General features: G+C 42.3%; 1 protein-coding gene across 5 annotated transcripts in view; it reads right to left on the reverse strand.

Annotated features, from left to right (window-relative positions):
* Nucleotides 1-14,283: 14,283 nt before the first annotated feature.
* Nucleotides 14,284-17,127, reverse strand: part of RBBP8 (RB binding protein 8, endonuclease) — a 45,801-nt gene continuing 42,957 nt past the window's right edge. For all 5 annotated transcript variants that reach the window (XM_065831832.2, XM_065831833.2, XM_065831830.2 and 2 more), the window contains one exon: nt 14,284-15,442. In XM_065831832.2, coding sequence (XP_065687904.1) covers nt 15,345-15,442 — 98 coding nt within the window. In that variant the 3' untranslated portion in view covers nt 14,284-15,344. The remainder of the gene's footprint in view (nt 15,443-17,127) is intronic.

A 17,127-nucleotide genomic window follows, 5' to 3' on the forward strand; every position in this document is an offset into this window, starting at 1 on the left:
AACAGAGTTTGAATGAGATGCTGTCTCTCTTAGGGATGCTTTTTATTACAGGGAAAGAAGAAAAATATTATAACCGACCAGGACTGAGAGGGGTCTGAAGCTTCCTCACAAGGTGGGGAGCAGGGACAGGTGCTGATCTCTTCTTGCTGGCAACCAGTCATAGGACCTGAGGGAATGGTAGGAAGATGTGCCAGGGGAGGTTCAGGTTGGACATTAGGAAAAGGTTCTTCACCCAGAGGGTGGTGGAGCACTGGAACAGGCTCGCCAGGGAGGTGTCACAGCCCCAAGCCTGACAGTGTTCAAGAAAAGACTGGACAACACCCTCAGAAACATGGTGTGAACTGTGGGGTTGTCCAGTGCAGTGACAGGGGCTGGACTCAATGATCATTGCGGGTCCCTTCCAACTCAGGACGTTCTATGATTCTACAATTATAATTGCATTTTATGAACATGGAATGCAGTGTATGAGGCTCCTATGGAGCCCCTAGCCCACCCAGTAGGCTTCCCATGGGAAATCTGGGAGAGCACCTGGGCCCCTGCACACACTTCTCTGTACCCAGCCACCCTCCGTGTCCTGGGGATGTATGCTAGGAGCTACAGTGGTGGGAGCTGAGCCCTGGATTTATTTGTCTGTCATTCATGCCCTCACCTAAACTACTCATGTCCAGGCCTCAAGCTCCCAGCAAGGACATGCACATTTGTGGAGCACGCATTGCTCCCTTCTAGCCTAAGAAAGAGTAGTATTTCTTCTCATGTCAACTAAAAATATTCATACTGGTTTCTCCTGAGATTATGATTCTTTTATAAATACGTATATATGAAAAATAATAACTCAGACTATATATATCAATAAATACATATTTGTGTGTGTATATATATATCCCTGATTTCCCCTTTCCTTCTCTTCTCACAGCCTGAGCAGTCCCAGTGAGTGGACAGTAACTTTCCATCACAAATGCTTTTCCTGTGACTGTTTTTTTTTGTTTGTTTTCAAGGCCTGCCACATGAAAATAGACATAATGTTTTCATTTTGGCTGTCTATAAATAAATAGAAAGTTGACTTTGAGAATGTGTTACTAGAACACATCAAGTCATTCTAGGATTACTACCTTTTTAAAAAATACTCTAATGATTTACATGTAGATAAGCATTATGATAATGAACCAAAATCTCTGTTACGCAGTGGTCACTTATAGCAGCTTTGGTTCTTAGTTGGTATTTGCCTTGTTGGGTATTCGTACCTCGAACCAATATGCTCATATCTTTTTGTTACAGTTTCCTGAGACCTGATTAAAACTAAATCTTGGTCTTCATAGGTCCAAGCCTGTGTCTGGAGCCATGCATGTGCCAAACCAAGGGGATGAAGTGCCATAGGAAGCCATCTTCCTCCTCTGCCTGACCTAACCTAGCCAGTAAAGGCTGATGCATGGACTTCAGCTGCCAGCAGAGCTTCGCTAGGGTTGCATCCCCTCTTCCCCCTGCTCAATGTAATGGCAGATCTCTCTCCGTGAGGATTCTTCATGGAGACTGTCTATGCTTTTAATGTTAGCTCAGCTGGCAGAAGGCAGCAATGACCCAAGTGTAGTGCAAGCAGTGTAGTCCACAAGCAGAAAAGCAACTCTCTTCTCTACTGCTGAACCCCATGGTGCCTCCTGAGATCATACTGGGACCTCCAGGTGGGTCACAAGTTAGTGTGGACCCTGTCAACTTCTGCTGGCCTGCTCCTACTCCTTGACCTCAAGTTGCTGCTGGGCATACAGCTTATCTCCATGAAAGCTGATCTGCTTGAGGGAGATGGGACCTAAAGCAAGACTTAGGAGCGACTTAACGTCACCCAAGATTTCATTTTGTCTGCCATGAGCAAGCATTGCTAACGCAGGCCCACAGCAGAGAGGCAATCTCAACACAGACTGAAAGGAAAATATGGAAATATTTCTTGTAATGCCCTACACAGGGATATCATTACTGACTTGGAGCTTTAGCAGGCTCCAAGCTGGCACCCTTTGGCAGGGTAGCAGGATGTTCCCAGCCCTTGCTGTTGGGGCATGTGGGATGGCACTGTCTCACAGAGACACTTTGCTCACTACTACTTCCACTGGGATATCTGCTTATTTCACATGGGAACGAGCCTTCCTCCTCCATGGAGGGTGTGAGTAAGCTGTATGTCCAGACAATGGTCCAGACAAAACTTCTGGTGTGGGAAATCTCCAAACTTCTGGAAGCTGGGATGCTGTGTTATGGGAAGAATGGCTCCCTGTACTTTCCCCATATCTCTTTCTTTAAAGTCACAGCTCTGGTTCAGCAGACCACTGCTCACACTAGATGCGCTACTCTTCTTGTGGCTGTCTTTTTAGACATATGGACCAAGCCTTGAAGCTGCCTTTCAGTTCAGCTTCATCAGGATCTGGCTCTCAGTGAGGATGACTGTCCGTGCAGCACACACAAATGCTCGGTGCACTGGCATGGAACAGATCTCGCCCGAGCATTTTGCACTTGGGTTACCATATTGCCCTCTCACTTTGACCAGCATGTTTCGCTGTTCGTTTTCCTGGTACATGATTTGGAAATCCCTGCTCCAGAAGTATGTAGCTGCTGAGCAAGCAGGCTGGATATTAGGTGGAGGTTAGAGAGATCCTGGCTCCTTCTTTGGACATGCTCCAGCATCTCAATGTCTTTCTTGTAGCAAGGCGCCCAAAACCAGACACAGTATTCCAGGTACGGTCTCATCAGCACCGAGTACAGGGGGACAATCACTTCCCTAGTCCTGCTGGCCACACTATTCCTGATAACAAGCCAGGAGGCTGTTGGCCTTTTTTGGTTTTGTGTTTTTGTTGGTTGTTTTTTTTTTTTTTTCCCCATCACCTATTTCTATGTCATAGAAAGCACTGGAGATCATGAAGGACTTTTTCTTACCTTTTTTTCAGCCCAGGGCAAAGCCTTCAGCACAGAACTGTGTCACAGCCCCAGCTATCCATACATCTCATGTGACAGGACTGCCTCGTATCAATGCATGACTTAAAAAGGTTACTTATAAAAGCTACTTTGCAGGGGAAAGTGAGAGTGCAGACCAGCTATTCACACTTAACAATGCTTGCAAAGTGAAACTGGCTCACTGGAGACCAAAAAACAGACAAGTGAGTAAGGCTGACCGGGTTCCACTGTGTTTTTTGTTTTCCTGGGGAGAGGACACGGGCATCACCTGTAAAGTTTGCCCTCTCAGCTCAGTTGGGGGGTGAGTTAGTTGTTCCAAACAGTGTCACAGCCAACTCAGCCCGTCATCTTGGCATTTGCTGAGGTGTTGTTTCTGCTTGATACCACATCTCAGGAATTTAAAGGGATCCCTGGAATTTAAAAGGACCTGAAAGCTTTCCATTGCTCTGCTTTCTCAAGGTTTTTCCTGTGCTTATGTTTTTGATGCTCAGAGCAAACAGATGCTTGTTTAGAAAGAGGTCAGAATTCCAAGACTCATAGGAAATACTGTCTGCTTCATTTTGCACTGATTGGTACCCGAAGCTAAGCACGGGAAGTGTTCCTGTGAATAACCTGAGCCATTCCCCCATTCAGGGCACTTCTTGCTCGTGCAGAGAGCTCTCTCGCAGCATTAGCAGTGGGAGACCATCTGTGCACGAGCTGGAGAAACATGTAAATATTGCTGCTTTGGGGCTGTTATTTAGAAGGTGCTGGGCTAAATGATCTATGAGTGTGCTCAGCACTGATGCTGAGAGGTTCTTCTCAGGTTGGCTTTTATCACTGACACCTCCTTATGGGGTCTCACTTACTGGAAAATGCCTGGTAACTGGGCAGTGGGAGGGACCTGCAGTCCCAGGTCACTTAGACTATCATCTTGTGCTCAAAGCTGTGTAATCCCTTGCAGCATGTGAGAATGAAACCCACAGGCATTGAAGAGAATTAAACCCACCCTGGAGGCCTCTGCACTAGTTGCCGCTCAAAGTTTATCCCTCTGTAGTTTCTTTCTCATATATTTGTGTAGGGGCCGAGTTAGAGATTGTCACCCCAGTGGTCAGAAGTGGCTTCCCCCTGTGCAGATCCTGGAGCAAACACCAGTAGAGACCAGACACCGTGCATCTCTGTAAGCCTGGGGGAGCACAGTACAGACAGCCAGATGTGTTGTTCTTTCTTGGACATCATGGGTAACACTTGCTGTGTGATTGCTGTATCATGTGCCAGTTATATAGACCAGTTCTCGCCCCAACAGGTTTCCCTTGCCCACTGTGGAGTCATCTATTTGTTTAATGGAAATAATTGGTTTAGAACCGCAAATAATCTAAAACTCATTCAATTCCAGACTTCAGGTTGGTTATTCATCCCCTCTGCTTTCAGCAGAGCAGAGCCCTGGATGTGGGGGCTCTATTTTGACATTCATGCAGCTTTATTTTTTGGAGGTTGCTGGACCCAGCAGCACAACAGGTGAGGCTGTCTCAGCTCCGTGCCCCAGGTCCAGGCTGTGGCCAGGCTGGGCACAAATTCCCAACAGCCATGCACATAAAACCTGTATACACACTTGCACCAGCACAAACAGCTTCAGTCCTGCCTTCGTCTACATCTGATCAGGATGAAGGGTCATCAGTGGGAAATACATACCTTTGCACCATGTGAACAACAGCTCTCCTCATACACCCAATCTATCCAGTAGCTGCTGACACCTGGGGGGCACACAAGCCCCCAGGACCCCCAGCCACACTCCCATTGCAGGCACGCAGACACACAGAGGCTGTGGACTCCTCCAGTAACCAGCCATGGGCATCCAGTCCACCCGGCAGCTGGCCCTGGATTCTCACATCTCCCTTTGCACAGACACACACACATGTGCAGACAGGTCTCACAGTGGACCCCAGGCCCCACAGTCACCCTTGCCACTGGCCTAGAACCCCTGGCCCTGCCAGTGGCCAACTGCTCCAGCTGTCTCACAGGGCAGGGACACACATGCCTTTGGCCCAGGCTTATCTCCACTTTGATACCTGGCTCCCAAGCCACCTGTCCCACTTGCCTGCCAGCAAGGGTGGAGACCTCCCTACCCTGAGAAGTAGATAGAAATGGAGTTTAATGAAGAGACAGGCCACATGGCAGCAATGGCATGCTGGACAAGGCAAGACAAGTGTACTGACCAGCTGCTGTTGGCATGTGCTGGCCTCTTTATTCCCTAATTTCCTCACACTTGTTATTCCCCAGATCACCATGATCCCTCCTTTTCGGTAGTTTTGGTTACCCCCCCATAACATCACGGCCTACAGCTTCCTCACAAGGGGAGGAGCAGGGGGCAGGTGCTGATCTCTTCTCTCTGGTGATCAATGACAGAACCTGAGGGAATGACAGGAAGATGTGCCAGGGGAGGTTCAGGTTGCACATTAGGAAAATGTTCTTCCCCCAGAGGGTGGAGGAGCACTGGAACAGGCTCCCCAGGGACGTGTCACAGCCCCAAGCCTGACAGTGTTCAAGAAGAGATTGGATAACACCCTCAGACACATGGTATGAATTTTGGGATTGTCCTGTGCAGGGACAGGAGTTGGACTCAATGATTGTTGTGGGTCCCTTCCAACTCAGGATGTTCCTTGATTCTATGATCCTGTAAGATTGTGCAATCCTAAAATGCTGTTCCCCTGCATCCCATAATGTGTCACGGTCTGTCAGGTGCTCAGGAGAGTTTCTCTTCTTGTGTCACTATGATGGATGTCAGCCATGACGGGTGTCACCCGTGGTCCTTGGGGCTGAGTCTCCTCTGGGACAGCCCTGCAAGGAGCCAGGGAGGGACTCGTGTCCTCACAGAAATTTTACTGGGGGCCTCCACGCTCCTCTGTGTGTGGAGCTGAGCCTTTTGTCAGAACATTAGGTTTGACATATAGAAAACTTTCTGCCCTCCCATCCATCTTATTTTGAAGGCTTTGTTTAAATAAAAGCAGAAATTCCTACAATCATCTGATTGTAAGGATTTTAGCGGTGCGACACCTGTGGGCTTGGCAGTGAGAGCACGACACTCAAAACCATTGCAGAGATAAAAACTGGAAAGTGGAATGGTCTGAAGACAGAACCAAAATATCTAAGTGGACAAATGTAGGTAGCAAAAGAGAAAGATTTCATAAGGGCTGTAAGTAGGCCAGGAAAATCCTGGAATTCCATGTGTTGAAAGTTCATCAAACCTGTTTGATATAAAGCAACCTGCAGACCACTTCTGGGCAATAAATGAGTCTCTACTATCCCAAAGCCTTGACAAATTGAAAAGGCTAATGAGTGGGCAGTTCAGACATCCTCCCTGGAAAATTCTCCCTTCTGGCATCAGCCATAGCCAAGGAGCATAAGATCTTTTATGTTGTAGTTTTTTTTTTTTTACCTTTCAAAAGAATGAGGGATGTGCAGAGCAGTAGCTCTCCTCCATGAGGTCTGCAGGGATGGCAGCCACAGACATAATCGCCTTATTTTATTTTTCTTTGCTCTGTTCACGATATTTTTCCAATTGCATAATTTATTCTTGGTTAGTATATAGCATAAATAGATGAAAAAGATGCAGTTCCCCCTGCCTGAGTGGTAAAAAATACAGAAAAAGAGGTGACTAAGGCTTAAAATATAGTAAGCCGATCTGAAATATTTGATTCAACAGCCATCAGTTGTATGATGGCTCAATGAAAGCCACCAGAGTAGAGAGTTAATCCAGATTGGTGAGTTTTGAAAGTGGCTGTGGAATAGGCCAAGGCCTGGCAAAAGGCTCTTGGCCATCTTTATGTTAATGTGCTTCTCAAACTCTGAGGAAACAAAGAATATTTTCACATAAAACTCCTTCAACATGGGTTGTCCTCTGTCAGTACCCCAAATTACAGCCAAGCTTTCTTCAATGGGATGTGAAATAGAGCATCTTGCTTTCTCTTTGCTGAACTTGGACATGTTTCAGAGTGTCTTGAGTCTGTTTCACTTTAAAACAAGCACCCCACTTGAAAGATTTCAAGTTAGCCTGAACCAAAAGCCAGAATCCAGAATTCTGAAAGAGATGGGGAGTTGCTAAAGGAAATATTTTACCATGAGGAATGCAGATGATGTCCCTCAGCAGGCAGGCACTAGTTTTGCTCCTGAAAAGCTTCATACATACAAGACTCAGAAGGGTTGGTCAGGTTAAAGCAGGGTGCTACCTCTAGGTAGCAAATTAGAGTGATGGAAAGAAGTGTTGTTTTTTGGGAGATACCTGCAAGTCTCTTAACTGTGTGTTGAAGACAGTTCCCTCTTGGAGAATGACTCTGTGCTTCCTAGAGCTCATGCCTGGTGTAAAAAGAGCTACCAGGGGCTATGGGGACATGGGTGAGAGCCCCTAGAGTAGGTCATGTCAAGCTTACATACTCACTTAGAATAATCATTTGTAGGCTCTTGGTAATAAATACCTTAATTCTTAGTGTTCATATTCTCATGTCCTTCCCAGTTCAGTCCTAGAATAAACAGATTCTGCAGTTTTCTTCTGAGAAAACCCACGAGATCCATTTTTATATATACTGAATTGGAAATAGTTTTCATCACAAAGGGAAACATATTTTTAGAAAAATTGTTTCAGTCGTAGTTCACATTTGTTTTAAGGAATACAAATGCCTTTATAAATGAACCACTTTCTGTGAGGAGATCATATATGCAGTAACTTTAAACAGCTGGCACAGCCTGGAGACCACCAGTACCCACAGCACAGACTTGTTTTTTTTTTTTAAGAAGAATTGATCACATTTAATGACTTAGGAAACCTTAGTTTCCATAATGCTATGTTAGAACTGTTTGATCATCTAACGGCTTGATACAATTTTCACAACAGCCTCCTCTTAGCATGGAGAAGAGCCTTACTGAAGTCTCGATGAGGGTGGTTGTGGAGCATCTTGCCAGTAAAGCCAGTAAAGCACCGCTAACTCCCCCAGCTTGATGCTCTCCATTAACAAAGGCAGAAGATGGAGCAGGTCAGACACACATGCAATTCCTTCCTCAGGAAATGTGTAATACCTTTCAAGAGTCACTAAGAAAACACTGTCAATACTCAGAGGCTGAGGGATAAAAAGGGCTTTTTGACACCCCCCACAACCAGTTAACTCTCTCAACACAGGCTTGAGAAGAACAGTCATATTACCAATCATTTCATGTGCTTAACTGTAATAGAACAAGAGAGAAGAAGAGTATGGCTAAAAACATATTCTTTATAACTTTTTGTATTTCCTTTTTTCCTTGTTTAAGTGTCAAACTATTAGGGTTAAACTTCAAAGTCCCGTTGGTTTGTGTGAATGATTTGCCAAGCATTTAACAATTTATTAGCAATTAATAGAGCGTATTTGGCAGGCTAGCAAAGCAAAAACTCTTCAGTTGATACCCAGCAAGCAAACCACTTTAGAAATGCATATAAAGAGCACAGTGATTTCAGAGAGGGTTGTCATAATGAGTTTGAATTTCTTGCCTGCTTCTATTCATTTGGCAGTAATGATATAAACTGAATTGCATTAGGACAGAGTGAAATAATAAAAAGTAGTCTAATATTTCAAACCTAACTCTTTCAGATGTAATTTTATGGAAAATTTTGGCTTTTTGTTCCGAAGTGGAACACTACTAGAATTTGAGATACTGGATGTTTTCATGCAATACGAAATCAGCTTTTCTGATTTGCGAGTATCAGTGTCCTCATTCTAATTATATTCATCCTTACATTTGTGTGATAGAGTACCTGTATTTTTTAAAACTGGCTTAAGTAAAACAAAATTCTAATTAAAATAATTGCCTCTTCTAGGACATCTGTTCAACATTAAAAGAATATCAACTCATTATCTGCTACACATTATCCAAGATAATGTTAGCATTGTTTTTCATTTTATGTTTCTTTTCAATTGCTGCTTAAATTCCCAAGTGCTCTGAAATAGTGAGTCATTAGGAATGTCATTTCAAAGGCTGTATTTAATCTCTTTATCTTTTCCCACAACTGATTTACCCAAGGGCACGAGTAAAGCACATGTAAGAGATTCCCAAAGGCCCCCAGATCATTATTTCTTTCTTATCTAGCCTTATTTTATTGTCACTTTATTTAAAACTATTCTAAAAAGACTCATTGAGTTGCTAATTTTGACTGTGAGGCAATTGGGTGGCTTTTGTCACCACACTGGAACTGAATGTTGTCTCTTCTGCTTCTTGTTTCACATGTGTCTGATCCACAGCATGGTCTTCCGTCTACTTCTACTGTCTTTGGAGCACAGGCATGTAAAGCTCTTGTCTTTTCTACCACCATGGTTTTTTTTAAAGCCTTCTCCGTGTGAAACTGTTAGATAAGTATAACCAACATCAAATAAGGTACTAAGAAAGTGAAAACTAATTAATTCAAAGCAGTTATTCAAGTTGGTGAATATCAAGCATAAAAAAATCAAAGACCTAACTGATCTCTACTCTGAAATTTAAAGCCCTAGGTAAGAACATCAAGGATGTTCTATGTAAACTGCTCAGAAATAAGAAGGGGAAAAAAAGGGAGATCTTCTGGATTTCCAAATTCTGGTTAAAATTAATGTATACTGGTACAGTAGTTGAAATGTATTGATATGTGTCATCACCACACAGAAGTGGTACCTTTAGAGAAGAAATGGGTGGGATAGAGGTAGACACAGGACTCTTCTTACCATTATTTCTGGGGATATTTTCCTCATTTTGCTTGTCTGAATATCTCATGTGTGTCACCAAATCTTTGCTCATGCATCAGCTAGTTCCAAGAGTTGAAGTTCCAAGTGTTGTTACCAGTGTAGAAAACAGGTACCAAATGTTACTATTCTGATCTGGTAACATACTCTAGTCTGAGGATGCCTTCCCAATAAATACATCCTTCTAGATTTCCTGTCTGTAATGAGAAACTTTCCTCCCGTGTTGACCTTAAGCTCCAACTAATTTTCCTAACAAGATGCTAAAAAGAGCCTTGGCTACAAATGAGACTCTGATTAGCTTTGCTCATGGCCGCAGCTGGAATGTAGACAAAAACCACCCAAGGGCAAGCGGTCTTCAAACATCCTTCTCAAAGTTCCTGCTGTGCAGGGTTATCTCCCACCATTGCCAAGAGTGGGAGACAGACATGGCTGTCCTTGGCTGGAGACTCCCAGGGTTTCTCTTCACAATGAAGGTGGTGCCATATCTCCTCCCACCGTCTGGGAGTCCATGTGGCTCTGCTGTGATGATGCTTGCACCTCAAACACTGTGCCCAGGACACCAAATGTCTAGCCACATATGTATCCTAAAAGTATTCTAAAAAGGAGAAGCAGATTAAAGAGAGGGAGACAGAAGACACAACTATAACCCAGAATAAATCTCATATTAATATGACCATCTAAGGGAGAAGAGATTTATCTGTATTTACAGCACTCATCATTTCAGACTTGATGGTCAAAATGCACTGTATATTTTTAGATCACATCCTTGTTCTAAGACACAGCAATCCAACCTGTGCTGACCCATCACTTCGTAACCTGTAAAGTAATCCACATAAGACAACACCATTTATATCATTTACAGCACATCATATTTCCATGTGCTGACATACAGGAACACAATTTGTCCTCCAAGACTTCACGCAAAACACAGACTAGGGCAGCAAGAGGAATTCTGAGAAAAACGCTTTGCATTTCAGTTTTTATCCAATTCAACTGTTCCCTGTGTGCATGAGGCAAGCTTGGTCCATCTTCCACTGAGTCAAACTTTGGGCTTATTTCTGCACTGTCTCACTCTTTCCCTTGGTAGTTAGTTGTTCACACTTGTACACAGAGAATGCTCCTGGAAATTTATGCTTCCTCTGTTCAGGAACAAAGCAAAGAGTGAATCTGTTCAGACTAAGCAATATTTCTGCACTAACATGCAAGAGAAGGTATCATTAGTCTTTTTTCCAAATTTTCCACAACTAATTAATTTAAATATAGTAAAGCTCTTTCTTTGAGGCTTGGGGTCAATAAGGTCAGGCTGATTTTAGTGTTGATTATGGCTAAAAGAGTCCACTGATAACCACATTATGTATCAACAACTAGCACCTCACCACTCCCTTCCTTTCCTTTCTCTGCTCTTCCTCTGCCTATGATTTTTTTTTTTTTTTTTTTTGATGGGAGTTTCCACTAATCAGCAGACAGATATTGTCTTCCTCCTGCTTCATTAGGGACAAGCCATTTGTCCTTTCAGTGTGAGAAAGGCAAAGTTCAAAAGCACAACTCATGGCCAAGTTGGCCTTGCAGGCCATGCAGGAACCGCAGCTTGCCTGTGGACAGTTTAACAACAATCTGCCTGATTTCTTTGCTCCCAGCAGCCCAAGAAACGGTTTATGACCAAAGGTTTGCTTTTCAGGCTGAGATCTGTTTGCAGACTGAGGCCCCACCTTGAGTCCTGTGTTCAGTTTTGTGGCCCTCACTACAGGAAAGACATTGAGGTCCTGGAGAGAGTGCAGAGAAGGGCAACAAAGCTGGTGAGGGGCCTGGAGCACAAGTGTGATGAGGAGTGGCTGAGGGAGCTGGGGCTGTTCAGCCTGGAGAAAAGGAGGCTGAGGGGAGACCTTATCACTGTCTACAGCTACCTGAAAGGAGGTTGTAGCATGGAGGCTGTTGGGCTCTTCTCCCAAGTAGCAAGTGATAGGACAAGAGGAAATGACCTCAAGTTGTGCCAGGGGAGGTGTAGATTGGATATTAGGAAAAACTTATTGATGGAAAGGTTGTCAGGCATTGGAACAGTCTGCCCAGGGAAGTGGTGGAGTCACCATCCCTGGAGGGGTTTAAAAGACATGTAGATGAGGGTCTTAGGGACACAGTTTAGTGACAGAGATAGGTTATGGTTGGACTAAATGAGGATCTTTTCCAACCAAAATGATCCTATGATAAGGCTCTGGATGTGCTAAAACCATCAACTTGCCATCTTCATGTTTTTGGGAATGGCACTAGGCCACTGACTTGAAGGCTGTACCATCACTGGGGCTGTGCCTATGTCTTAACATCACAAACTTGAATATACACTAAGAATCAGTAAGAATACAGGTGTGTCATTGTGCCCTAGTACTCCAGAAGCAGCTCTGCTGGAATTCCTGAGAGTTACCTTGGATCAGAGTTCAGAAAAGCTGGCTTTCACAAACCACTTCAGTCCACTCCAACGAGGGCTGTTTCTGATGTCAAATGGATGGGTTTGTAGACATTACTGTCTCTTTGGGACTTGTTACTATGACAGATTCTTATAAACAGAAGTCAGATGAGGCTGCCATGCAAACATGTTGTTGTCAAATCCTCCCAGTCACAGCTAATGTGGTAGCAATATATATCAACATATTCCTTAAACAAAGTGCACAAATCCTAGCATTAATTACCCTAAGTATTCCCTTATTTCATATAATGAGAAGTCTTAAGAAATTGGCTAACTAAAGGAGAAAGGGTAGTCTTATATTGTTTTAAATGTAACAGCAGTTCCTTACTGTCCTCTAGTGGAGCAGAACTCTCCTCACGGACATTGCTTTTTTAAAAAAGTGTGTATTGCTGAAATACTACATTGTACGTTGTTCACTCTTATGTATCAAAAATATCTCCAAATTGTCATTTGTATGTATCAGTTGAAATACTATTGAACTTTGAAGTAAGTAGAAGTTAGTAGTAAATGGCAGAATTTAAACAAATAACACATTATCAACAAGCTTTGCAACTATAGATCTGTGGATAGAGCATAGATGTCATGTATTTAGTGACAACTCTCAAGCTATCCCTAGGTTGGCAGATGCACACCAAAAGATGGGGTGTGTCACATTTTGAAGAGGAAACTGTATCTCAGGGTAAGATTCTCTAGTAAATATACTGTAGAATTTGGCAGTATCAAACATGAACGAACATGAAGTACGTATGGCCAGACTGAGGGACTCCTACAGAGAGATTATCTCCCCCAGGATATTCTCCCAGCTTCCTACAAGCCAGACTTCAGAAGCTATTGAGGCAGTGGCAGTATCTTGGACACACCCTTGATGACTTCTTCCCACCTTATGTTCTTGTTAAGCTGCCCAGATGTTCTGTGCCCATAACATCCTGCAGGAGCTCCACAGCATAATCTGAGGTTCAAGTGGGTTAAGTAGGAAGCTGCTTCTTTCTGCTTGTAACTAAATCTGCTGCCTGATGCCTCTTAGTGAGAAACTCATCCTATTTACCACTTCCACATGTCAAGACTTCAACTGGTGCCTATCGTGCCCCTTCTTCTGTGTCTCCTTTTCAGATTCTGCTTTGCAAATTCTTCCCTTTACTATATTCTTGTTCTACTTGCACAGTGAATAATTTAACCAACTTGCTACTTTGCCCTCCCCACTTTCTGCAAACAGGCTGACTGAAATGCGCCCTACCAGCAGAAATCCACAGGAATTGCCTCTCGCTGTGCTGATTTTAAACGGGCATAACCTATCAAAGAGCTTTTCCTTTTATACCATGACAAGTTGGTTCTACTACAAGCTGTCAGATGAACCATGTTTTGACACCTTCAAAGAGTCTAGAAGACTGTTAGAATGACTTGCCTTTAAGAAGTATTGACTTTTTGCGTTCTATCTATCCCTAGGTCTGAAAGTCTTGTTCATTATACTCCGATGAATTAGCCCACTGTTTCCAACACTCTATAAAAATTCAAACTGCAGCTCCACTGACCTCCTTGGAGTCTTTTTCAAAATCTGCTAGCAGAATTGTCACTTTGTACTCCTTGACCATCAAATCTGCTTTAAGTGACAAGTTCCACGCTACAGTGTGGTGGTTAGCAGTTTCTTCCCTCAGTTTTGGATGCCTGGATGGAGGCTCCAGTCCCAGCCACTTGCCAACGCTCATTGCACCGACCTTTTCTGCCATTTCAGCTTATAACAGCTTCTCCCACCCACCCACATTTATTGTCAGCATGTGTTAGTAGATATGTGAATGACTAAAGATTTGCATTGTTATTTGCCTTTCTGCCTTTGCCATTCCCTATGACATGCTATGGCAAATTAATCAACCAGGCACGTAGGGCGTGGACAGTCCTTGGTGACACACCTTCTGTTTTTCTGCAAGTCCTGTGATTCCAGCTTACGAGGATTTTGAGTTACTTAGTGTTACACTTCATCAAGTTTTTTTAGTTTTCTTTTTGGGCATATGCCATAACCTCTCCCCCCGTAGAGCCTACTGCCACTCCTATGTAACTACACGTGGAATTAAATGGTCCTATCCCCAAAGTTTTAAAATACATACCTCTTTATACACACACACACACACAAAACATAAGAATAGAAAGTGCAGGTGTTTTTAATATATATATAAACCAAAGTATCTGTACTTTCTATTGTTTTATTTTGGTTTAAGGCATTTAAAGAGTTGCTTGTTGTATGATCTCTTTTTACAGGGAAATCTCACTGGTTGAACCTAATTCCGATTGTACACTGCTTAAATATTTTGTTTACTTCTAGAACGCAATTTTATTCCAAAGTATCTTATAGTGATCTTTGGCTTGCCTACCTACGTAAAAGCGTTACTTTGCTGCTGTGAAACCAGATGTTCTTACTCTCCAAGCACAAGTATGGAACTAACGATATCCCCGCTACAAAAAAATAATTTAAAATACCTCTGGAGAATCCTTCATAATCCAGTGACAGTAATGGCCCCCATCTAGAAGAACTCTGAGCATAACTGTAATCCAAATTTAGAAATAACAATGCTTATCTCCTCATTGATAAGCAAGACACAGTAACTGAGTACAAATAGATTCAAATTTAAAAAAAAAAAAGGATATTCTAATTTAAACATTGAGGAAAACATGGTGCTATACCTTTAACACCAAAATTTAAGAAAGACACTTGGACTACATGGTTTTTATATCTCCAAACTATTAACAGTAGATGCCTTTCATATTTAATACAGCTTTATTACAAGTGGATACAACTCTATTGCCAATAGAGAAAGGCTATATAAAAAATCCAGTGCAAAATAAAAGCACCCTATAAAATCTGCATTTCTGTTCTCGTTGACAGGCATTCAGATCTTGCAAGAACAACCGTGATTTCAGTGACTTCAAAGCAGTTACTCACTGACACAAAGTTTAGACAGGATTTGCTGGAATTTTAGCTGTTGACTTCAAAGAAAAGAAATGGGAGACTCATTGTCTGAGAGATGCAAAATGAATACAAAATGTATTAACACAATACGAAACAAACATACATGAAATAGTTGTTTCCTGGTGCATCAGATTTTCAAATTAATTTTATAAAATTTACATATTTAGTGAAATGATTTATAATCGGGGAGAACACAGTTCTTTATTTCAAGTTTATATTAACTATAAATATCTAAAGACAGGAAAGATACTCTTCAAGTTGGTGTGCCTTACTTCCCCATCCTTTATGTCTTCTGCTCTTTGCCTTTCGGTGAAAACATTACGGCATAAGGCTGCCGTCTTTTTGGACGTTGACAGGGAGCAAGATCTTCTTTAATATATCCTTAAAAGAATAAGAACAAATTTGAGGTAAGAAATACAATCTAAAAACATGTGTATAACTTCAGTTTCATTTTTTGTTTACCTTTAAGAAATAACCTTTTTTCTTTTTTTTTTTCTTTTTTTTGTAGCACCTGGTTCTCACTTGACAAGATGTGAGAGATCCCAGGGTGCAGTATCATTAATGAAAATACTGAGCTGCATTCTAGTAAGTGACTGCACAGCAATGCAATACAGACAGATAATACTGAGGAAAACAGAAACTATGAATTGTTTATCTATTCAAAATAAAATTGCATTTTTCATTGTCCTTTCTACAGATTTTACGTAAGAGTAACAAAATATGTAAGTACTGCAAATTCAGTTGACTGATAAAAGTAACTTTAAAAAATATATTTCCTAGTCATACAGATGAAATCTAAGGTACATGTGCTTTGTGGGTCTAAATAGTACCTCTCTTTGTTTTGAGGGCATTTTTATTCACTAAAGACTTGTCCATCTGGAAGAAGTCAAACATGAACCTACAGATCAAATACACCTTGAAAGCTCTCTGATAGAAAAGCTTACAGAAAATTTCTGTAATATGTTTAACTTAGCAAACACTGAGAGTAAGCAGACATTTTATGCAAATCAGTTACAGCATCTGGCTTTTGTCAAATCCTTACTGTTTATCAACACTAACATCCGCTGATGTGAGAGGAGTAGATTCCTACTTCATAGCTGGAAAACGCTTTCTATGCGACTCAGTTATTTAAAAACCCACAACTGGTTCAAGATACCGGTAAGCAGAAAATACATCCTTTGTACCCCACTACTTCTAAGTGACAGCTGCAATGGCTGATCATGGGAACTCCCTCTGGTGTTTTGGTGTTCTTGCCGCACTCTTATGTAATATGGCTTTTTAACAAGAAAGGATGATCTAAAGTCTGCCTCTGATGTGCTGTTGAGGACAATTAATAACTGAACAGCTCTTACTCTAGCAGAACAAGCAGATAGCTAAGAAGCTAATTTTAACAACGTTACAAGCAGATTCCAAACGGTTACTAACAGACAATCTCACTAACAGGATGTCTTAACTGCCTGAAGTTATAAATGGACATGCCTAGTTGAGGTCAGCTTTCATGTCGGTTTGAACAGGTAAAAGGCGACCAGGTTGGAAGAGGAAGGACTATGTTTTGTTCATCTTGAAATATAACGATCAAGAACCAAAGGCAGCTCTAGAGTGATGAGAACTCTCTCATTACTTACAGTAAAGGAGGAATGGATTAGCCCCAGCCAAGCCCTAACTGGATACACAAGAGAGGAAAGAGATTACCCCCAAAGAAAGCAGTGATTCAGCAGCATTCCTGAGGTGTAGGCTAGCTGGACCAAGGGATTCCTTTTCCCTTATGTGATATCACAGACAAACTGATGGGAAGAGAAACCAAACAAACCATAAAGCCCCAAAACAAGCAAATAAAAAACCACAAACAAAAAGCCACCACCACAACAAACCAGGAACCATTTATTTTCCTGAAGACTGAAGGCTAACCAAGCCTGAGGCAGTTAGGCCCAAGCCTAAGTCTGAGGAACCTTAACAGCCTGCAAGTTCAGTAACTAGGTTTAACCTCTTGCGGTAAATATTTAAGAAGGGGGAACGTGATTAAGGCTTCAAGAAGAAATTTGACATTTGAACCCCACAACAGCCAG

Source organism: Patagioenas fasciata, chromosome 2, assembly GCF_037038585.1.
Source record: "Patagioenas fasciata isolate bPatFas1 chromosome 2, bPatFas1.hap1, whole genome shotgun sequence".
NCBI lineage: Eukaryota > Metazoa > Chordata > Aves > Columbiformes > Columbidae > Patagioenas > Patagioenas fasciata.